The following is a 25,176-nucleotide window of genomic DNA, read 5'->3' on the forward strand; positions in this document are numbered from 1 at the left end:
ATCTTTGCTTAGGGTGAATGCCTTTTATATTCAGCTCTATACATTGACTCATCATGCTCTTTCCCTCCTTTCCCCCCTTGTACTCATCATGCTGTAAATGTTGGGTAGCTGAAGCTTAGGGGTTTTTAAAGGGGGAGGAATATAAATAATAATGATACCATACCACCTACCTGTCCATGAATGTGTATGACATTCTATAGAGTTTAGTAAGCCAAAAAAATAAGTGCCTAACCTAATGGTATTTAACAACTACAACCTGATCACATATACCACCACCACCCCTTTCAGGCAAGATACTCAAAAAGCCATGGCAATGCAGCCACAGACATTCCTGAGTGAAAATGATTATATAGGCCCATTCCCCTCTGGGCTCAGGAGTGAATCTGACTTGCTTGCCCTAATGAATGAACTGTTATCAGAAGAGGGATGTGGGGAGTGTGATCCTGTTGCTCTTACGAGACATCTTTTTGGTCTTTGTTACCGTCTACCATGGCTCCAGAAGGTAGCATTGGCTGAGTGTTTCTCAGCCTCCTCCCTCTGAGCTAACCTTGTAATATTGACTTTAAAGGAGGATTAAACAGCTTCATAGAGGAGACAGCTATCAATGGCTATTAACCATGATGACTATGCTTTGCCCCCACATATGGAGGCAGAAATGCTTCTGGATACAGTGCTGGAAACCACAGCAGGGGAGAGCGATCCTGTGCTTGAATACTGCTTGCTGGTTTCCCACAGCGAGAACAGGATGCTGGACTAGATGGGCCATTGGCCTGAGCCAGCAGGCTCTCTTTATCTTCTTACAGGGTGTCACACAGCACTACTGTTTCAAGTGCTATTTAACATCTGCATGGAGCTGTTGTGGGTGGTCATCGGGAGCGAGGTATCATTGGTATGCCAATGATACCCAACTCTATTTCTCTGTAACAGCTGAACTGGGAATGGCAGAGAAGGCTCAGGTCTGGGTGCAGTGGTAGGCTGGATGAGGGCTAATAAGCTGAATTCTGGCAAGATGGAGCCTTTGTGGGTGAGTGGTTTCCGGGTTTAGGAGGTAGTTAACTTGCCTGCCCTGGATGGGGTCACACTCTCACTGAAGGTGCGAGTGTGTTGTTTGGGGGTGCTCCTGGATTCAGATCTGTCATTGGAGGCACAGGTGTCTTGTTCTCAACATCAATTGGGAAGAAAGCTGCAACCAGGATAGTTTGACCACAGTTGCCATGCATTGGTAACCCCAAGATTGGATTACTGCAATGTGTTCTATATGTGGGGCTACCATTGAGGATGATCCAGAGACTGCAGCTGGTGTAGAACAGATTATTTGTAGTGGCAAACTACCACTGGCATAGAACACCTTGCTTGTAGGATTTGCACTGACTGGCAATCTGCTATGGGCCAAATTCAAGGTTTGGCACCAATATATAAGGTCCTATGTCACTGAGGAGCAGGTTACTTGAGAGACTGCCGTATCCCTTATATATCCAGTAGGTCACTGTGGTCTGCAGGAGAGCTTCTCCTGCAAGTTCCAAAGATCTCTGCACTTTCTGTAATCAAGTGAAGATATATTTGTTCTGACGAGCTTTCTGAGCTGGATGAATAGGTCTCTGCCACGGGTGTCTACTAGGTACTGCTTTTACATTTTATCTGCTGTTTTCTGTGGGTTTGTTTTATTGCATTTTGTCTGTTGCCTTGAGACGTGTGTGGAAGATTTTCAGGGTCCAAAACTCTGAAGCAATTGGCTTAGATCCTAATGCTAACAAATCTCACTTGGTGAAGGCTGAACTGCAGTGTAATCAAACTCAAGTGCAATTTGAACTTTGTAACCTTTCCAGCATTTCATACCGGGGCCCCTCAACAGTGTTAAAAATAAATTAGCGCAACTTGGTTAGTTCAAAAGGCACAGTAACATTAAACAGCTTGGCTTAGAGGAACAGGACTTGATCTCGCTGACTAATGAAGAGAGCTGAAAACTCTACTTATATACCGTATATGGCTGTATGATTTCAACGTGATTCATAATAATTACAATGTCATTTACGTTATCTTTTCTGAATGTGGTGTTTGTTTGAATTGCTTTCTGTTGGAGCAGGCTTTCTGCTGATTTTGTTAAATATTGAAGCATTGCAACTAAATACACAGTGGGACAGAAAGGCTGGCTTTGGGGGTTTCTGCTAACTCTTCTCCAGAATGTCAGTGCACATACTTCCCTTTTCACCTCCATACACTCCATTACATTGCGTCAGCTCTGAGGGTTAGGGTTTGAGACAGCTCTCAAGATACTGGTGCTGTTGCAAGATCAGAGTTAGATCCGTATTTGTGATAAGCAGGAGATTGTTCTCAATGCTACGCATAAATAGTCCGGGGGGGGGGGGGCGTGTCTCCTTGTGTAATGAAAAGTGAGATACAGTGGTACTTTGGGTTACATATGCTTCAGGTTACATATGCTTTAGGTTACAGACTCCACTAACCCAGAAATATTACCTTGGGTTAAGAACTTTGCTTCAGGATGAGAACAGAAATCGTGCTCCGGCGGCAGGGCGGCAGCGACAGCAGGAGGCCCCATTAGCTAAAGTGGTGCTTCAGGTTAAGAACAGTTTTAGGTTAAGAACGGACCTCTGGAATGAATTAAGTACTTAACCCGAGGTACCACTGTAAATATATAGGCAATAAATTAATGAGTCCATGCTGCTGCCATTTCAGTGAAAGGCTTGCTGCCTGCTACAATACTGTACATTGGATCTGTCCACTAGAGGGAAATGTGATCAAGAACAGCAAGTCAGTGGAATTCAACGGACTGCATATTTTGTTTGAGATTTTCCATTGTTTGATTCCTCAAGGTAGTAAAACCAATATTGTCTCTTCAGTACTTGTTTTCTGGCTTAAGCCTGAAAAGGGATAACAGAAAAACAGGCCGGTTATTTCATTTTTAGCATACCTGAGCTTTCAATTTTAATTCAAATCTCTCCCCACCATGAGGTCATTGGAAGTTTATTTGCCCCTGGCCATACAGAAAAATGGGTGCGTGCAGTTTCATCTCTGTTCATTTCAAACAAGCTGGGAGATACTAGGCCTGAAAACCAACTCTAGGCAAAAGTCGCTTTGTTCTTAACCTTCCTCAGCTGAATATTATTTTAAAAGCGGGGTGCAGGTGGCAACACATGATAACCTCATTATTATGGAGATAAATTTTGAAGCTCTGTTTCACCTAAGTTATGTCTTATTCAATCCCAGTGGCATCTATCGTTATGCAATCCAGTGAACATATTTTTTAACAAGTACCAGGTTCTTAAAGTTTGTTATGCTTTGATATCCTTTGTATTGAAATTCCTACCTAGAAACCACCAGCCAACATAGCATTAATGGATAATAGGTATCATGTGGTTTTAGGACCCTGGGTTCTATCTTTAATTAGGTTTTTTAGGTATATACATACACAAACACACACATTGTAGAAGTATTATTTTTTACAATAACAGTAATAACTTTTGTATGGCATTAATTTATGGGGGGGGCATGTATACCACCACCTTGAGCCCCTTGGAGAAAAGGTGCAATAGAAATCTAATAAACAAATAAAATGAAAGTGGCATTGTACAGTGGTACCTTGGGTTACATACGCTTCAGGTTACACACTCCGCTAACCCAGAAATAGTGCTTCAGGTTAAGAACTTTGCTTCAGGATGAGAACAGAAATTGTGCTCCTGCGGTGTGGCGCCAGCAGGAGGCCCCATTAGCTAAAGTGGTGCTTCAGGTTAAGAACAGTTTCAGGTTAAGAACAGACCTCTGGAACGAATTAAGTACTTAACCCGAGGTACCACTGTACTTTGTTATGTTTCATACTCACTATCCCATTTCCAATAATAATAATAATAATAATAATAATAAATTTTATTTATATCCCGCCCTCCCCAGCCGAAGCTGGGCTCAGGGCGGCTAACAACAATCAAAATAGTCCAACATTCTAAAAACATTCATTATAAAATTAATTAAATCAAATTAAAATCAAATTCAAGCAAAATTCTATGCAGATTGCCAGAGGAGGGGGTCAGGCTGCGCCCTGACCAAAGGCCTGGTGGAACAGCTCTGTCTTGCAGGCCCTGCGGAAGGATGTCAGGTCCTGCAGGGCCCTAGTCTCTTGTGACAGAGCGTTCCACCAGATTGGAGCTGCGGCCGAAAAAGCCCTGGCTCTAGTTGAGGCCAGCCTAACCTCTCTGTGGCCTGGGATCTTTAGGATGTTTTTATTTCCAGACCGTAAATTTCTCTGTGGGACATACCAGGAGAGGCGGTCCCGTAGGTACGAGGGTCCTAGGCCGTATAGGGCTTTAAAGGTTAAAACCAGCACCTTAAACCTGATCCTGTACTCCACCGGGAGCCAGTGCAGCTGGTATAGTACCGGATGGATATGATCTCGTAGCGAAGACCTCGTAAGGAGTCTCGCTGCGGCATTCTGCACCCGCTGGAGTTTCTGGGTCAGTCTCAAGGGCAGCCCCACGTAGAGAGAGTTACAATAATCCAGTCTGGAGGTGACCGTCGCGTGGATCACAGTGGCTAGGTCAGGGCGAGAGAGATAAGGAGCCAACTGCTTAGCTTGGCGGAGATGAAAAAATGCCGCCTTTGTTATAGCTGTAATCTGCGCCTCCATAGAGAGGGAGGTATCGAAGATTACACCCAAACTCTTAACGGATGATGCTGGCACTAATTGCACCCCCGCAAGAGATGGAAGTTGACCCCTCAATCCCATATCGCTCCGTCCCAGCCAGAGGACCTCTGTCTTCGATGGATTTAACTTCAACCAATGTGAAAGAACATGGGTTCTTTCAGCCCAGTTGTCACCATCGATCTTAGCAGGATGCTGACTGGGTGGGATAAACCCCACCATCATGATTGTTAATATTCACACACTTTCTCCACCTGAGGGGGATCATGTCACAGTGAAACAGCTCCCATACAGCTGGGTGTGCTTGTGAAGCAGAGCTCAAAGAGCAATGGAGGACTGGGACATGAATGTCTCAACGTTCCTCCAAAGAGATATCCTTCATTCATGTTCTAGGCATGTGATGGTGCCTCCTGAAGATTTGTGACTCAGTGATCTTTTCTGTGGGGGCTCTGCCAGGACAAGGGACTGTTGCACATACCTGTCATAATATTCAGTGACCTCTGTTTGTCTCAGTTGTTTTCCTCATAGGTCTTCCCTCCCTATAAGCTTATTTTTCAGACTATGCCACTTACAAAACAATTTCTTATGCAGTTTGAAGCTCATCTAAGATACCACATAGCAAGGCTAGATTGTACTATTAGATTAAAAGCTAATGCTTAGAGTATGTTGAGTGGATATGTACTCAAAGAAGGTCTTTGGAGTTGACTAAACACTGTGGCCTTGTGACAACAAAGCCATGGACAAATTCATGACCAAACTACACTCTGCCTGACTTCATTCATCAGTTCAAGTTTTGTAGACTGAAACTTGAATTGACCCTAGCCATCTGGCTATATATTTCTTAGTTTTCACATTGACAAAACTTGTGGGCAGACTTCACATACTACTCTTTGTCCAGAAAGATCAAGTTGAAAGGAGATGGTGGTCAGTTAAGACTGATGGGTTGACAGACTAAGGGAATAAAATATGGTTTGGCACAGAAATTTAGCCAAGAAAAAAAGAAAGAAAAACAAAACTATTCTGAATTGACGTGTCAGGTTTCCAGTAGTTGAAGAGAAATTATGGGGCTTTGCTCTCTCATTTTTTTGAGCGCTGCTGCCCATCTTTTAACACAGCAATCCTTGTGGGCCAGCATAGGTTCTTACTTTAAAGTTATCACATGGACTTCCAAATCCAGCTCCTGCTGCATTCCAGTTGGGAAGCCAATTGTGATTTAATGGATAACCCACCCAAAACCACAGCATATTAAATAAGCATCCCTGCTTGCAAAGGAACAATTAGGAGCTCACTCTAAGCTCCTAGTTTTTCCTTTGTAGCTGTGTTTGTACCTCACCTCACCTGACAGCAGGTGGGCGTCATCAGGACTTTGGTCTTTCAAATTTCAGTGGCACCCTGTAGGAGGCCAAATATCAAAGGAGAGCATAAGAGAAAGGGGAATCTTTTCTGTACTTTTGTGTGGACTCCCCTGACCTTCTCCAAACTTTGGCCCAAATCAGAGTTTTCCTATTAGGATTTAAAGCCCATACCAGCTTGGGACCAGTATGTCTGAAGGATTGCCTTGCTCCATTGCCTTGCCTACTTGACCACTTCAAGCTGTGGAACTTGCACTTCTACTAGTTCCATATAATGTTCATTCCACAGTTAGAAGTCGTAGCTTTTCATGTGGTGGGCACCCTTGCTATACTGTGTTAGACTCCTGTTTAAGAAAAAAATATTATTTCAGCAATCCTACTCAGACATATAATTTAGTTACATATACTTCTTTTTAAAAATTTGCTGATTTAATCTGTGGTATCATTATTTTATATACGCTGTTTAGCTAGTCTTTAAAAATAAGAGAGAGCAGTATATAAATTCTGCTGAGTAAAAAATCCATGTGACAAATGTCCTAGGTTTGGAGGACCCTCCACAATGAAAGGTAGCACTGCAGAGGGAAGATGAATTCACAGAAAGCCACCTCTCATTTTTTATGCCAACCGACGTCTGTGCTGGATCAAAAGCCATTCTTCAACCAGCATGTCAGCACTGGATTTAACCCAGGCAGACTAGAACAAAGTAAACATGGGTTCAAACATTCAACTTTCTTTGTTCACCTTAATAGGAATTATATTTATAAATAGAAGAAAATAACTTAAAACACAAGTCAAACATAAAACCACCAGAGGAGGAGGGGACAGGAGAGAAGTGATGACAAAATACTTAGGCTGTGTACACATTGCCAGTTATTCCGGCTCCAGCACACTCCCAATGTTGGTGTTTGAAGCTGTGTACACATGACCTTAGCCACAATCTGTACCTATCCTGCAGTTATTTGGAGAAATACTGCTGTTTGATGCACTTTCCCTCAAACTATCTTCCATCCTATCTGAAAGCGTAAGCCATCATTTATATACCTCCCCCAAAAGCCCATCCCAGAATGTTGGCTCCATAACAGAGAAGGTCTAGTCAATTCCTCCAGCTGTTGTCATCTCTTTGTAAAATGTTTTCAACAGGTTTGATTCTGCATTAGATAATGTCAGGTGCTCCTGTAAATTGGCAACTGAAAAATGGGCAAGATTTAGATTGCTAAACTGAAACCTACTGTACTTGATCTCATTCAGTGAATGGAAGTAGGAGTGAAAAGCATTACTTAAGGCATCTTTTTAAAAAACAAAAACAAACAATGACTTGGAATGACTTTGCTGTACCAAACAAAATGTTTGAGGTGCAAGCAGCTGGCAAAAGGAGAGAAAAGTTCAAGAGTTTAAGTTGCCAAGGGAACTCAGAAGCAGTTGGTTTATGCCAGTAAATTAGGAACAGAGGAGGGGGGAAGCATTCCCCCCCCTTTTTGCCTAGAAAAGCATATATATATATATATATGTATGAGGTTGAATTTCCATTTGCGGTAAGTCCTTTTAATGCTCTATTAATAACAGTTGGATAAATAAAGGTTGTACACTGAATGCGACTGTAGAAGATGAATTTTATGACCCATTACTAGTTGTAGAATAGCACTGTCATTGAGAAAAATCCTGAGAAAATCAGGGAAATGAATCAGAGAATTATTTTCGTAGTTTATGCTTAATTCATTAATTAATTTCTGTCATTCCCATCTGCCATTTTTAAGCTATGCTAAACACCCTTTAGATGTTTTGAGAAAGTGCTGAAATTTAATAATTTGCATAGAAATCACAAAAGTTGAAGGGCTTCTCTGAGTTAGCTCCCCAAATGCAATAAAACCAAAATGCCTCAGTGTGTCATTTGCACTTTCCATTATTCAAATGGGTTTAGGCAGTGTGTGTTGAGTTACTTTAGGAACACAAAAGCCATCAGATCAAAGGTCCATCTAGCCCATCATCCTGTTCTTACAGCGGTCAATCAGATGCCTATGGAAACCCTGCAAGCAGGATTTTAGTACAACAGCACTCTTCCCCACTTGTATCTGCCAGCAAATGGTATGCAGAGACATATTGCTTCTGACTCTGGAAGTAGAATATAGCCATCATGCTTTCTCTTCAGAGGAACCCTGTGAGGTAGGTTAGGTGGAGTAGCCTAAATTCACCCAGTGAGCTTGACAGCTGAGCAGGATTTTAATCCATACTTCTCCAGTCCAGTCCTAAAGCTATCAACGTTTCAATCTACATTGGCCTAATTTGCACTTTATGCTAAGGCAAACCATGGCTTAGCCTAAATGAGCACATGGGCTCTGGAAGAGGAGATTGCAGCCACTTTGCACCTCTGCTGTCATTGCTGCTGTACTGTGCTGAAGTAAGCCATGGTTTGGCTTAATGTGCTCTCTGAACCCTGGCTCATGGTTCAGTTCTCTCCAGAGTCTGACCACAAACTGTAACCCGAGATTTGTCCTGTAGAGTTTACAGTTTGGGCTTTGTCTGGAAGAGCTAAGCCATGACCCTGTGCTCAGTGTAGCAGCAAAATGACTGGAAAGGAACAAAGTGAATTGGCTTAGCATGACTGTGGGAACCAAGCCTCTGTAGACATTATTTTAACTGCAGCTTCCTATGTAACCATTCACAAGTGATAATCTTTTTCTACATTTGGTTAAAAGAAGGCACCTATTCTTGCATGCTGCTGCTGTTAAAGACACAGTTACTGAGGCTGACTGAAAAACTGGCGTATTTTGTTCATTATATCACACTGGTTCTCTAAGGTGGTTTTTGATTGATAGTGAAGAAGTTCTGAAACAGAAGCATCTAAGCATCACAGTGCTTAATGACTACTTCTTTCTTGCAGTTGTTTTATGAAATGATAATGTTATGTGTTATAAAAAAATATTGGTGTTTTTGCACTAGAATAGTGAGATTTAAAAAATAAAATCACTAACTAGACTAGATAACCAGGTAAAGGTAAAGGGACCCCTGACCATTAGGTCCAGTCGTGACCGACTCTGGGGTTGCGGTGCTCATCTCACTTTATTGGCCGAGGGAGCTGGCGTACAGCTTCCGGGTCTTGTGGCCAGCATGACTAAGCCACTTCTGGTGAACCAGAGCAGTGCACGGAAACGCTGTTTACCTTCCCGCCGGAGCGGTACCTATTTATCTACTTGCACTCTGACGTGCTTTCGAACTGCTAGGTTGGCAGGAGCAGGGACTGAGCAACGGGAGCTCACCCCGTCGCGGGGATTCGAACCGCCGGCCTTCTGATCGGCAAGTCCTAGGCTCTGTGGTTTAACCCACAGCGCCACCCATGTCCCTTGATAACCAGGTAGCAATCATTAAATATGTCCATAATCTAGTTTTATCTACTGGTGGTTTGTATTCATGATTGTATGAGGATTCCACAGATGAGTTCAATAAATATCCCAGTGGAATACATTTTGGATAACCAATCATTCAAATCTCTGTTTATATCTCCAATACATGTTGCAACTTGTTGTGCTAGAGGGTCACAGACTTTGTCGTAACCTGCCTGCCAAAGTTAAGTAAACTTCCCCCTCAAAAGCTATGCTTCTGTGGAGCAATAATTCAGCAGAGCAAATGGGGGAACTTCTTACAATTCCTCTGGCACACTGGCCCTAACCCCAAATCAATAGTCAAAACAAAAAAAATTCCTTCCAGTAGCACCTTAAAGACCAACTAAGTTAGTTCTTGGTATGAGCTTTCGTGTGCATGCACACTTCTTCAGATACACTTCGTGCATGCACACGAAAGCTCATACCAAGAACTAACTTAGTTGGTCTTTAAGGTGCTACTGGAAGGAATTTTTTTTGTTTTGACTATGGCAGACCAACACGGCTACCCATCTGTAACCCAAATCAATAGCTTCATCATTTATGACAACCTTAAGAAGGAGAGCTTTATTGGGTATGAGAAGTCAATTTGCTCTGTTTTCCCAATAGTTTTGCTAATTGCAAAATCTAAGATACTTACACACAAATACACACAATGTATCTTGGAGAGGGGGGTGTTATTGTTGCAGGAAGTAGAACAGCACATTATTCATAGCTATTCACACTGTTATTTTTAATCAAATATTTGGGTACAAAATATGTCCTGATAGTGAAGAATGGTGGCTGCTGCTGTTTTCGGACAAGCAGAAAGATTAGACCATAAACATGCACACATTTGGAAAGCCACTTTTCTTATTCATGTGCTCTGTCTGCATAGATCTGCCAAAAGAGGCACAAGTGTTTCACTTAAAATAATGTAAACTAAAAAGATGGCTTCTCTCTCTCTCTCTCTCTCTCTCTCTCTCTCTCTCTCTCTCTCTCTCTCTCTGATTTGAACCTCCTTAAGCTACACTCATGAGGTTCTGTTTCCTTTCCTGTTCCAACATGTATGTCAGGAAAGGTGGTGATAAATAGGCACCAACTACCCAAAGGGGGGTTGGGGATGGAATGCCCTGTCATTGTGACATGTGGGGAAGTCAAAGTTCATTCAGTGTTTCGTTTTTTCAATGCAATGTAGTGCTGTAGCAAACGTTGCTGGTGCAGGAAAAGAGGGTTGTGGTTATATTAGTGTTTTTAAATGGTTGTAAGTGAATAGGAACTGGAAGGATAAGATGGAAATGTCTATAAACAAGAAAGGATCTGCCTATTAGGCAGGAGAAGCTAACTCTGTTGAGGGGAGGGGTAAGCAGCAGTTGGAATAACAGAAATGGAGTTCACTCATGCTTTTATTTCTAAAATGTATATTAACTGATTGGACAAAGTCTAGCCTCATAGATTGTTGGCCAAAATCCGATTGATATCAGTGGAGAGATTTCAGCATGTGCTTGCCTGCCCCACTGAAATCATCAGGGTTTCAGTGTTCTCAGATTTGATTGACTTGTCTAGTACACATTTTGTATGTGCACCTGAGATTTTAAAGATTTTAAAACTGTATACATCTAAATACATTAAGTTTGAACGCAACGAAAATGTGTTTTAATGTGCATGGAAAGAAGACACTGGTCAGACCATTAGGATGGCTGCAGTATTCTGTTAAATACTGCCTTGGTGGCAAACCTGTTAGTTACTGTGGAATATATGTGTGTATTTGTTTATATTTGTGCATATGTTCTCTGTGGCACTTATTCCACGTTGGATGAAATGTCCTTAAATACTAGCACTTTTAACTCGGTCTGTTACATAACTGCTGAGTTTTCTTCTTCCACTTTTAAGGTTGATTTTTGTAAGCTCCTGACAAATAAATGAATGGAGGACTAGTGGCAAGCTAGCTTCTATTAGTGCCATTGAAACTGGACTCCTTGTTTATGCAGTTGAGAGAAAGTATTGTGTCTTGTCCCCATGGACAAAGCAGAACTGAGAATAGCCCTGTCCCTAGTTTAACTAGCTTAGCAACCTCTTTGTGAAACCCCAGAGGGGCAATTGTCTATTGTTCTTGAACCCAGTAGAGACTCACAAAGCTAACTTACATCCATTGCACTTTTTTTCTTGCCTTCCTGTTGCATGAGAAGTTTAATAATTGAGTTAGGCAGCACAGTCAGGTTTTGTCTCTTAATGTTGACAGTATAACACTAGGGTTTCAAAAAATGGGTTAGTGCTTCTGTGGACTAAGGGTTGTTTTCTGTTAGTCATTGCAAGATTATCAACTTTAACAGCATTTGGACTGGCCGTGTGATGGGGGAAGGCTTCTTTTTCTCTTTCTCACGGGCAAAGATAAGTCTCTAGAAGAAAAATCAGTGAGTGGCAATGAACTTTGCAAAACTAAAGGACGTCTTCAGCCTCTTCAGATAATTTGGTCACTGTTTCCAGAACTACATTGGAAGGAAATAGCTCTTCAGGTTACAGTTTAGTCAAGTATGTTATGTTATTGAAAGTTTGTTTGTTTTCTTCTTGTTTATTTGATGTACATTTGGATTGTATTGCCAATTTGGAAACAATCTAGAAGAAGGGGAAAGGTGCACATATACCATGCATTTAGAAATTTTTCTCCAGTGTTCATAAGCTTATTTATTCATACTCCTGTTTGCAAAAAACAACAACAATATAAATGCTTCAGGGCATGCATCAATCTCTATTTTATAGCCAAGCATATTTTTCATGTGTATGTGTTTGGATGAATTATTTGCATTTATTTTACTTTTAATATATTCAGCTTAATAGATATATTTTAATTTCAGCTGGACTGGTTTGATATAGATATTTATCCTTTAGGGGTAAAGGATGGTACTTTATCATTTTAAACTTTACTTTATCATTTTAAACCATTTTAAATGATTTTTAACATTGTTTGTCGGAGATGCTTCTTTTATTTCAATGCCAGTGTTTTATTTTATCCTGTCTTTTCCAAAGAGATAAACTACATTCATAACTTGTTTTAAGTTCTTAAGTGTGACAAAATTACACTCTGTTGAACTCCATGAAATGAACATAGTGATGCTATAGCCGGCTAATAGACTGAAGAGTTCATGTGTGAGTGTGATTGCATACTGCAGACATGGAAATAGGTGTTTTAATGACAGAAAATATGCAGTAGTAATTCCAACATTTTCAAACAAGAGCCTCCCAGTTCCAAAATGTTACACAAGCTGTATGACACCCAGTGGCAATAAGAGGTCTATTGCTGATATTAGCAGCCCCTGCTACAACTGGAAGAATTTCCTTTTTACCCTGTATCCTCAATTATATGAAGATACTGGAAGGATAATCCTGCCTGAAAAATAAGTTTTCTTACCTATTTACTTATGAAGATAACCTCACAATATTACCAGTCCATTCCTAGTTGGAAGACATTATTACTCAAGCAATTAATTACATTGATATCCTACCCCTCCTTCCAAAGGAGCCCAGGGCAGCAAACAAGAAGTGTCCATACAATAAAAACAACTTAAAAGCAATTCCCGTACACATGCAAACTTGAGAATGATATGGGAATGTCTATAGTAGGCACCAAAAAGACAGCAGAGATGTCACCTAATATTCAAGGGAAGGGAATTCCGAAGGGTAGATGTTAAAATACTATATGCTTGGTTCCTATATTGTGCAGAACGGACCTCCTGATAAGATGGTATTTGCAAGAGGCCCTCACCTGCAGAGCTCAGTACATTAAGGTAGCAAGACCTTTGCCATGCTTCTAACATGCCACATTCCCCCCTAAAACTGACTTTTAACAGAATTCATGGTAAATGTAACGTGTAAAAAAGCTCTTGTGTTTTATTCCTTGGCAAAATTTAGTTTCAAGTAAATGTGATCCAACTTTACATCTCTCGGTGTTGAATTTAGTGATTATATGATGTGCCTGCATTTTTCTATCATATTGTTACCCTTTGACTTTTTTGGTGAAGGATAATATAAAAATGAATAGCTAGCTAGCTAGGTTGACTGATCTGGTAAACCTGCAACACAAATGTATTTCTGGTGTTTTCAAAGGTACATGACAGATGGTGGATTGGGCCTTTACACTCGAAGGCTAAACAGACTTCCGGATGGGATGGCTGCTGTACGGGAAACTCTGCAACGCAACACCTCGCTGGGCCTGGGCGATGCAGACAGGTAGGCCTGCACCTGCCATTCTTTATTTTTACATTCTGTATTTTTACACTCTTATGAACTGTGTTCCACTGCAAGCACAAAGGAAAACTTGTGCCTTTTGAATAGCCTGCGAATATATTACAAGGAAGTGGAATTTGGCCGTTGTGATTTTGAGTGGGATCTTCTGAGCATACTTGAGTTAAGACATTTAAGTGGAGTGGAAATTAGGCACATTTTCTATGACAGTACATCTGAACTGTTATTTCGATGGTTAATTGGTAATAGAATAAAACTGAGAGACAGTAGCTTGTTGAAGACCACCTGGTGAGTTTGTGGCAGAGGTGAGATTTTATCTAACCTGTTTCCCCTGCACTGTATGACCTTAGAATGCAATAAATAAATAAATGGTGTCTGCAGTGTAGAGACGTTGACTGAAAACAAAGCCATATGGCTGAACCAAGTGAAGAAGGCCATGCAGGTTCTCACCCTGCCCCAGAGTCTTCAGTCAAACTCTGGGAACGCATTTTTCTGACCTCATGCCAGTCCATAAGACCTGGAGACTAAAAAGCAAACTTTTTTCCCAAGCCACACCAAGAGATAACTTGCTTATTATTCAAAGTCAGCTCTATCCTTCCCAATACCCAAAGTCAACCTATGATAGGGTTGCCATGCGGCTGGAATTTCCTGAACATAGCCGGGATTTGGCCATCAGAAAAAGTGCCTGGGCGGAAACAGCTTAAATGTCTGGGAAAATCAGGACGTGTGGCAACCCCTGTCAGAAGTGTAGATTTTGGCTCAACTACTTTTGTGTCTGGATTGATTTTCACTTGCGATGTCAACAGATTTTTAAAGCATAGAAAAAGCACCCCTTACTCTGTCTGCCACCATATTCTCCCCATCTCATCCCCTCTAATGATGATGCTAGTGGTGTTACGCTGGCTTACTCCGTAAGGCATTTGAGAGAAAAATGGTGGCAACTGGCCACATCACAGTAGTGGCAAGTGGCACTTTTGCTAGACTTTCAAACGTAAAGGGTGGAGGGGGGTAGCAGTAGACAGCATATTCAGCATTACTGTTAAAAAGATGAGGGGAGGGAAAAGGAAACAGCACGGCCTGCAAAATAATTTGTAATACTTAATCCCAACTCCGAAAACTGCCAAAATTGCCGTTCCAGTTCACATAATTTTAGAACAAGGCTGGCAAATTTGTTGGAGAGGCATTTCCACTCAGCCCTAGCTATAATTAAAACATTATTAAGTTGCTCTTAAGCATGATTCATGAAAGAATATTCTAGAGACTGGATTTATTTCCCTTTGAAACTGTATAAAGCTGAATGTCCCAAGACTGAGCCAATCCAACAGTGGACTTGAATGTCACAGTAAAATGGCTTATTGCTAAGATATCCTCAGTGGAGCTCTTTCGTTTCCAGCTGCTCAGCTTACTTGGGCTATCTCATTAGTTGTAGATAGAATGAAGATTTCTCCATATTAACTGTATTAGCATCAAACATGGCCCTTACAAGATACATTTCCCCCTGCAGCAGACCAGCAGATCTGGATGTGGAAAATTAATTTAATGCCTGATTGCTAGGTTAATGGGGATTACCTTAATAACAGCTGAGCTTACCAGTTTATTTGTATTTTTGTGTGCACAGGCATACACGCCACTCAAATGAATAGCATCTGAAAGCCCCCTTTAATTTAGATTTGTTTTGTTTATTTTAAAAGGATGTAAAACAGACAAAAATAGTTTCAGCTTTTCTTTATTTACTGTGTTGGGTTTACCCACCTGGTTGTGGGAGTTATTAATTAATTTCAACATCTGTCACGGAATGGTAAAAGAGACTAGACATACCAGGTCCGGCCCTCCTAAGAGGTAGAGTGAACCCGGAAATTGGTGATATTTGGCCAGAAACCAGAGGCAGTGGAGCAGGGCAGTGCTTCCCCCTTTTGCCTCAAGTGGCAAAACGGGCTACATCACCCCTGAGACATAAGTGTAGGTACAGAGTTCTAGGAATTAAAGTCTGTTTTCCAAATCTAGATCCCAAGGCCTTTGTTCATTACAAAAGTGAATGCATAAGAAGGTTAGAAAACTACCAGCTGCCAGATAGATCTGCACATCTCCCAGGTTCCACCCTTTAACAGGGAAAGGTTGTCAGGATAGGAAGAAATTCCGAATCTTCGCTGATTTCTTTCTTATTCTTCTGTCTTCTTCTGGTGGAATTTTCTGCCCACTGAGGATCTCCAGGCTTCATCTCTTTCTTCTTTTAGGAGGCTAGTAAAACATGCTTATTTTAACAGGCCTTTTATCTTTTTGGGGGTTTTTTATAGCTGCATTGTTGTTGTTAAACCTTCTTCAGTAAGAACCCAGCCCCATGCATATATATGGTCACACATATATATGATCATGTGTAAGTAAGTGGGCGGCAGGGGAGATGCCTGTACAAAATTTTGATAAAATACTCTTCTGAAATGTACAGTTGAAATAGGCAAGAGGAAAGGCCTGTAGCCAGTTAGACAGAGGAAGGCATGCAGGACATCATGCACTAGAGCAGGACAAATGAGTTCTGCCTAGCAGCAGCTTTAATTAGTACTTACGGTACATTGCAAAAACATGAGGCCAGGCAGAGGACAATCCACAACCTGATTCCCTGTAGGTGACAACAGGATTCAGACAAAGGAATGGAACATACTGCGTTCAAACTGGTCAGACTAACTGCTTTGCTAGCATTGTTAACTTCTACAGTAGAGTTTCCAATTTTTTGTAAAATGGAAGCTGGCCAGACCTGAGAAACCATGGCAATTATAGGCCTATATCATGACAGGGAGTGTTTATAATTCATTATGCTAACTGTTGGGCTATAATTTAATTTAACCTTTAAAGTTATCCATGCTTTTATAAGCTTAGAGGATACATGGGCAGCTGCTTTCAAAGTCAATGTGTGGGAAAATTTATTTTAGTAGTATATCTTTAACTCTAAATATATGTGTGGCATGTAGGGTCCACCTACACAACTCTCATTCATGCCCCCATGTTTTAATCCACCATCTCTTAACACATGTTTCTGAATATTCTTGTGAAATGTAGTATTTCTTGTAGCTGACAAATCGTGTGATATCTTTTGATATCTTGTAAGTGCACATAAAGAAATCAAGCATTGTTTCCTGCAAAGTACAAACAAGTCAATCAGTTGATGGAGCTAGTGGATATATCTTGCAGAAAAACATCTGCTATATAACTAATAGGACTGTTCTTTATTGTTCCTTCTAGGGCATGATACCCAATCTTTGATAAAAGAGGGGTATACTTTTCTTATATCCCAAACATTCTCATAAAAGACTTCTGGCTCCTTTAAAAGTAACACGAGTTTAGATCTGAGCTAGGGGGAAGATGCAGAAGCAAGTGGAAGGATAAATGTCCTCTTCTTGTTTATAGCTTCTCCACTGCAAATAGCACTTTCCTGGCTTTCATTTCACAAAAGAAGCCACTGTGGTTTCAGTGCCAAACTAGGACCAAATAAGATACGAATTCAACTCTCCGCTCTGTATGAGCCAGCTATTCCATCATTCTTTCAGCCTAACCTACTTCACAGGGATGTTGTGATGATAAAATGAGACCAGAGGAGGACCACGTCCATTGACCTGAGCTATTCTGGTGAAGGGCATTATCAAATGTAATAAAGAACAGTTTTGTTCAGGTGCATGATAATAATAATAATTTATTATTTGTACCCCGCCCATCTGGCTGGGTTTCCCCAGCCACTCTGGGCGGCTTCCATAAAAACCAAAGATACAGTAAAATATCACAGATTAAAAACTTCCCTGAACAGGGCTGCCTTAAGATGTCTTCTGAATGTCAGGTAGTTATTTATCGCTTTGACATCTGATGGGAGGGCGTTCCACAGGGCGGGCGCCACTACCGAGAAGGCCCTCTGCCTGGTTCCCTGTAGCTTTGCTTCTCGCAATGAGGGAACCGCCAGAAGGCCCTCGGCGCTGGACCTCAGCGTCCGGGCAGAACGATGGGGGTGGAGACGCTCCTTCAGGTATACTGGGCCGAGGCCGTTTAGGGCTTTAAAGGTCAACACCAGCACTTTGAATTGTGCTCGGAAACGTACTGGGAGCCAATGTAGGTCTTTCAAGACCGGTGTTATGTGGTCTCGGCGGCCGCCCCCAGTCACCAGTCTAGCTGCCGCATTCTGGATTAATTGTAGTTTCCGAGTCACCTTCAAAGGTAGCCCCACGTAGAGCGCATTGCAGTAGTCCAAGCGGGAGATAACTAGAGCATGCACCACTCTGGCGAGACAGTCTGCGGGCAGGTAGGGTTTCAGCCTGCGTACCAGGTGGAGTTGGTAGACAGCTGCCCTGGATAGAGAATTGACCTGCGCCTCCATGGACAGCTGTGAGTCCAAAATGACTCCCAGGCTGCGCACCTGGTCCTTCAGGGGCACAGTTACCCTATTCAGGACCAGGGAGTCCTCCACACGAGCCCGCCCCCTGTCTCCCAGAAACAGTACTTCTGTCTTGTCAGGATTCAACTTCAATCCATTAGCCGCCATCCATCCTCCAACCGCCTCCAGGCACTCACACAGGACCTTCACTGCCTTCACTGGTTCTGATTTAAAAGAGAGGTAGAGCTGGGTATCATCTGCATATTGATGGACACCCAGTCCAAACCCCCTGATGATCTCTCCCAGCGGCTTCATATAGATGTTAAAAAGCATGGAGGGGGGGGGGAGGACAGAACCCTGAGGCACCCCACAAGAGGCACCAGGGGTCTGAACAATGATCTTAAGGAAAGTGATGCAGTCTCTTGCTAAAGCTAAGTGGGTCATGGTGTGATCAGTGCCTGGATGGGAGACTGCCAGGGAACATTACTTATGCTGCCTTGAGTTTCATGATGAAGGAATACAGGATGTAAATCAGAAATGGGGAACCTGTGCTCCTCCAGATAGTGTTGTACCAAAACACCCATCATCCCTGACCAGGATGGCTGGGGCTGATGGGAATTGAACTCCAACAATACCTGGAAGGACACAGGTGTCCCATCACTGATTCATTACTGATACAAGTATACTGAACACATCAAATAAGCAGCCACAAAGTTAAGCCATAACATGTTGGCATATAAACTTTTAGTGGTGTGTTTATCGCACTGAATTCAGCAAGACTGAAGGATATTGGATTATGTCTGAGCTCAAAAGAACACAAAAGCCAGACAGGTAAAACTAAAGTCGTTTTACTGTGGATCGTAGCCTGTTTCAGCTGCTGCATTATGAGACAGCAAGGCAGAACACTCTTTGTATTTTTGCTGCTACAGACTACAGAGCAGCATCACTACTCTTCTCTGGCTTTCATCTCTGGGTATTTGTTGACACCCTGGCCCTTGGAAGTGATCATGTATCCCAGTTTAGCCACCTAAACTGTAATATATGAATATTTATAGCTGCTGTAACAGAGAAATCAAAGGACCACTTAAACCTTCAACCCAGAAAACCCCACTCCTCGTGTAGCTGTCTGGTTTGGTTTTTATCAGCTGGCTCAAAACAACCCTGCTCTCAAAGTAAAGTTATACTTGAGTGCATGGAGAGATAATCTCCCTCTGCCTTAGAAAGACAACTTTTATCTTGTAAATCAGATGCAAAAAGAAGAACAAAGGGAATTCCCCTCAAGAGTTCTTTTGAACTCTTGCATTCTAGAAAGATGATTGTCTGGTTACAATGACTAGCAATAACAATAGAAAAGGCCTTCATTTTATAGGTGAGATTTTTCGTATGTCTTAACTCAGTATGCCAACCCCAGAGTTACCCTCTGATGAGCATGAAGAACCCCAGCATCCCTCCCAAAGCCAAAACTACAGAAGGGGCAGGGGATCATCCTCACAACTGGACAGTGATTCCCTGACCCCCTTCAACTTCAAGATTTGGAGGAAGAGCTGTTTGGATGCTGTGGTGCTCCAAGCTCCCTGCCAACCTTTTCTGGTTCTAAACTGGTGAAGGGCTAGAATCCTGACAACCACAATGTTTGGATTAGCTGCCAAAATTATAGACCCGTGTTTTCTCCTTTAGAGCCCAATAAGGTGGATAGGATAGCACTATTCTGTCGAGCATAAAGGTTTAAGTGCAGCCTTTTCAACAGCGTTGACCTTAGTGTCAAAAAGTTGAGTTAAAATATATGCACATTTACAAAGACATGGACAGGGCACAATATTCCAATACTATCTTTTTTTGTAAGGAGCATTGAAATTAAAAAGGTAAAGCTACCCCTGCCCGTACGGGCCAGTCTTGACAGACTCTAGGGTTGTGCGCCCATCTCACTCAAGAGGCCGGGGGCCAGCGCTGTCCGGAGACACTTCCGGGTCACGTGGCCAGCGTGACAAAGCTGCATTTGGCGAGCCAGCGCAGCACACGGAAACGCCGTTTAGCTTCCCGCCAGTAAGCGGTCCCTATTTATCTACTTGCACCCGAGGGTGCTTTCGAACTGCTAGGTTGGCAGGCGCTGGGACCGAGCAGCGGGAGCGCACCCCGCTGCGGGGATTCGAACCGCCGACCTTTCGATCGGCAAGCCCTAGGCGCTGAGGCTTTTACCCACAGCGCCACCCGCGTCCCCTATTGAAATTAGGCTTGTACTAAAGACATTCCTAGTACAGCACAACTATATCTGCCTTCCATCCAACTATGGCCATCCTCTTCTATGTTTCCTACTTGAAAACAGGAAAAATAAGCACTGTGATTCCATCTGACTGCCCCACTTAAAATTCTGGCAGTCGCATTCTACACTAATTAAAGCCTATGAATCGTTTTCAAGGACAGCACCTTGTACAATGCATTATAGTAATCTAGTCAGGAAGTTACCAGATCACTGCAAATATTAACATATAGTGGCTTTTCAAACTCAGCAGAGCAAGTGGGCACAGTAGGTTTGCTATCCAAAATTAAGCACAGTAGGCAGGTCCTTTGTGCTTTGCAAGACAAGCTGAAGGATGTAAAAAAATTTTTGACACAGAGCAGAAACTGTTATTTGGCTTTTCACATCTAATGGCAACAACATCAACAAAAGTCTCCAGACAGCTGCTTCAGTAACCTCTGATCCTGGGATTTCCCTGTTGTTGAGGTTATCTGTTCAGCTTCCAAAGTGCAAACACTGTTTTCATACATTTGGAGCTTTCATTCGGACTTGGGTATCTTGTGAGGCAATAAGGTCATATGTAAAGGCAATCAAACAACAAGCAAGTGCACTTTTGAGCATTCAAGCAAATATATGATAAATCACTGGGGAAGGGTGTGCCTAATTTTCAACCCTTATGAACTCTACTTTTGTGGATGAAGGCATGCAATATAATTAGTTGTCAGTGAATTGTGCGCTCTCAAGTAACAGTGATAAGCTAAGGCTGCATAACTACACTTGGCTGGAAGTTAAGGTGCAGTAGATTTAGTGAGAATTATTATGTAGCACCAGTGGGACTTCCAAATAAACATGTATCGGACTAATCTGTACAGTCTCACCCCAAGGACTGTCCTTACGTCAGTTTTTCATGTTGTTTTGACAATATGCATCATTGTTGACCTCGGCGGGTGATGTGCTGAGTTCTTGGATCCACTGATAGAAACTGCAAGAAAAGCAAGTATGGTGATGTTTTTGAAAGGAATATCACTTCTCATGTGACTGATGTACGTGCTTTGGGAACTAAGACCTACTGACCTTCTGGAAATTATCACATTGCTGAAGGCTGCACTGATGTATATCAGGATTTGAACAGTCAATGAATAGCTTGAAATGGTGACAAGTGAGCACTTGAGTCTATCTGAGTAAAGATTTAAGCTTTAAATTATTTTGGTCAACACTTTAAAAATCTCTAATGGATCAGGTGGGGCATTCAGCTCAATGTGTTGTCACCTCACACTGTTGTCTACCTTTTGTTTTCTTAGTCTAACTATTCAAGCATACATCATTTTATTTCCATAGTTCACCAATGCTCAAGCCCACTTGCAACATGAAAAAAATACAACAAAAGTAGTCATAAACAATAAATAAAACTTTAAAAAATGCACAACCAAATGTAACAATTTCCACATAAATCATAGTAAGATCTAAAATAAAGATTAGTATCAATACCAACAGCAACAACCCCAAACAAAAAGTCCTAAACAATACTCCAGCCCAAGAGTCTGTTCGGCAGCCTCAGCTTTTGTAGCTAGCCAGTCATCAGTCAGGGCCTTGACTCCCCAGGCCAGGTGGGGAAAGGCCTCCCCTTAATCCCATAGAGGGAGCAGTGTTGGAAACACAGTTCGTTACAGGAAATGGCAGGCCCAGGAGCACAGGAAAGGTAGGAACCTTATTGGAATAATCCTGGATCTATTACAGAGCAGAACCACAAATTTGAATGATACCAGAATTCCTCTAACATAGGTACAGTGTCATGTATAATGTGATATTTCTAAAGATTCCAATTTTGCAAGAATACCATCCATCAGATACACAAGACTGGCCTGCCTATGATTTCCACTTAAGCAGATAGCTGCTAATAGGGAGCTGCAATAATCTCTCCTCTTTGACTCTATGGTTATTTACCATAATGCTGCCAATAGCAGGGTTATTAGGCTTTTGTAGAAGCACTGCAACTTCCTCACTTGTGTGAAGAATCATGGCCTGCTCATAGCAGACAAGTAAAAGAGTTGGCATAGCTGGAATTCCTGTTGTAGAGGCCTTATTACTACTTTATTCAGTACAAAGGAAGGTGCAGTCAAAACTGCCCCTTTCACACTAAAAACATGTAATCTCCCACTGAACCTCAGAGTTGCCTTACTGAATCATTACTGTATATCAAATAGCTATCTAGCGTTTGAGATGTCTCTAGAATATAACACACAGAGTTATGTTCATGGTTGTTCTTCTACAGTATCTGGTATTCCAAGGTATACTACCTTAGAAGATGGAGTTAATAGTCATTTTTAGGTCTTGATTTAGTTCTATGTTACCTTGTCTGCTTAAATATTTACTGGAGTTTTCATTCCCAGATAGTATCTTGCTTCCAATGACTAAGTTGGTGACACTCATTAAAAGCTTGAGTGAACAATTTTAATGAGGGGTAAGAGGAAGAGTTTCTTACAGACGGACATTTGTCTTATGGCGATCCAAAGTAAATATTTAACTCCGTTTATAAGGTACATAATGGAGACATTTACTTTATAGGCAGCTAAAAGAAAATAGTTTTGCAGATCATTGTCAGATGACATTACATGAATCACGTTAACAAATCTAGATCTCTGATGAGATGCTGGTGAAGTGATCTTGTAAATAAAAAAATAAAAAATGTGAATAAGCAGAACTGTTAAATACACAAAGCCAAAAGTATTAGTGGGGCCAAAACAGTTATAGTTCATTTTACCAACAAACTAGTAGCTTTTCTTCTAACAGTGTTTCTGCCTATAACCATGCACTCTTCAGTAAAGAAAATATCACCACCTTAATACAGTCATGCCTTGGGTTAAAGTAGCTTCGGGTTCAGCGTTTTCAGGTTACGCTCCGTGGCGACCCAGAAGTAATGGAACACGTTACTTCCGGGTTTCGCCGCATGTGCAGACGCTCAAAATGACGTCACGTGCTGAAGCGGCGAAACGCAGTTGCGTGTTACGTTCTACTCAGGATCCCGTTCGCATCCAGAGGTACCACTGTAACTGTATTTGTTGAACCCTTTTCTCCATATCGAGCCAGAGCTGTCAGTCTGATAATAATGACATGAGATGCACTCTTTCTTTTGCCAGGGAGCACTCATGGTAAAGTTTTTCATTTCCTGAAGCAACTCTATATCTGCATTACCACTCAGTGAGATTGGCAGGTAAATCGACCATGATTAAGTTACTTTGCACCACAGAAGTCATCGATGTGCTTGAGTGCAAGAAATTTTACATACAGTACTGAGCTTTGTTACACAGATAGTGTATTGCATTGAGACTGGAAGGCAACTGTCACTGCACATCCAGAATACACTGGAAGCTCCCTGACAAGCTTCTGAATCCATTGTATGAATTTTCTAGTACCAGTGTACCAGCTGAAATCTTACTTAGCGATAAGCCCTCTTCAGTTCAGTAAACACACAAGGAGGCACCAGGGATGAGCTCTCTAGCTCTGCTTGCCATATTTGTAAGAGGGCAGCCATCTGAGGTGGAGGGCTTCCTATACTCCTGGAGATTACATGTATGTTTTATAAACAGAGTTCTAAAATGTACAGGGAGCCTCTAGAAGTTCAAGAGGCTCTCTACTTCAGTGAGCCTATTACTCTGAAAGGTAGAGTTAGTACACTTGTCCCTGCTCCCCCCCCCCTCACATATTTACTAAACACCTTAACATAATACCTGAAGAGTACTGAAGTCACTTGCGGAAAGGCAAATAGCACAAAAAATAGGAATTGAAAAATAGAACCAGTAGGAATTTGATGGTATTGAGTGATACTGTATTTAAAAGTTCTAGAAGGCTGACAATCTCAGAAAATGTTTATGTGTTATATGGAAAATGGGATAATTTGGAAAAATGAAAGCCTTAAGGGTAGCTTTTGCATAATTTACCATTAGGTAGCATTCCCCCAGTTATATGCACAGCAACCATACCAGTTTGGGCGCCAAAAGAGGGCTTGTCAAGAATTGAGAGGAGGCATTAATTCTTGGTGTAAAGCTATCAATAAAGAGCTTACTGACCGTGAAGTGAAAATTTGAGCCATTTGATCCTTGCATTTTTTGTGGGCTGTGGTTTCTTTCCAATAAAACTCATTGAAGCTGATACGCTTAGTCATACCTTGCCTTGTAAGACTGTTAATATTCTCAAATAACAGAAAGGGCTCGACCAGATATTTTATTACACAATAGTTCTCTGTAACAGTTCGTTAATGTGTAAGTGGTCGTGTAAGGCTGAATGGATTTCATTTAGGGCATATTTCAATTCAGCGGCTTGAATTCTTGCGGAATTTTCAAAGCTCTACTTAGTTTAGGAAGCTTAGGAATCTCTTCCTGCTTCATTATAAGGATGTATGTCATCTAGATGGGGACAGGCATGGAATTGTTATATTCGTTAATAAAAACATACAAATAACGTACTGGATCAGAGCAATGGCCTGTCTAGTCCTGTTTCATGTTCTCACAGTGGACAACCTATGGGAAGCCCGTAAGCAGGACCTGAATGCAACAGCACTCTCCCCACTAGTGGTTCTTAGTAGCTGGCATCCAGGGGCATGGAGGAAGAAGAAAGCCTTTGCACCTAGTAGCCACTGATAAGCTTATCCTTCATGAATTTGTTTAATCCTCTTAAAGCCATCCAAGTTGGTGAGCATCACCACCTCTTGTGGAAGTGAATTCCATAGTTTTAACTATGCTCTGTTTGAAGAAGTACGTACTTTCTTTTGTCTCTCCTGAATCTGCTAATGTTCAGATTCATTGGATGTCCCAGAGTTCTTCTTTTTTTTAGCTAAAGCTCCAACAATGACAGTCTGAAAAGGGGTTTCCTTTTCAAGTGTGTTCACTTGTGAGACAACTACCGTTGGGAAGAAATAATGCTTGTCAGATTTCTGATAAGCTATTCTTTCACTGAGAATGAGAGGAAAACATCAAGCTCGTGTACGGGCGTGA

General features: G+C 41.7%; 1 protein-coding gene across 10 annotated transcripts in view; it reads left to right on the plus strand.

Annotated features, from left to right (window-relative positions):
- NAV2 (neuron navigator 2) overlaps window positions 1-25,176 on the plus strand; it is a 525,889-nt gene that overhangs the window by 414,452 nt on the left and 86,261 nt on the right. For all 10 annotated transcript variants that reach the window (XM_077929540.1, XM_077929535.1, XM_077929536.1 and 7 more), the window contains one exon: window positions 13,461-13,583. In XM_077929540.1, coding sequence (XP_077785666.1) covers window positions 13,461-13,583 — 123 coding nt within the window. The remainder of the gene's footprint in view (window positions 1-13,460; window positions 13,584-25,176) is intronic.

Source organism: Podarcis muralis, chromosome 1, assembly GCF_964188315.1.
Source record: "Podarcis muralis chromosome 1, rPodMur119.hap1.1, whole genome shotgun sequence".
In the NCBI taxonomy this organism is placed as follows: domain Eukaryota; kingdom Metazoa; phylum Chordata; class Lepidosauria; order Squamata; family Lacertidae; genus Podarcis; species Podarcis muralis.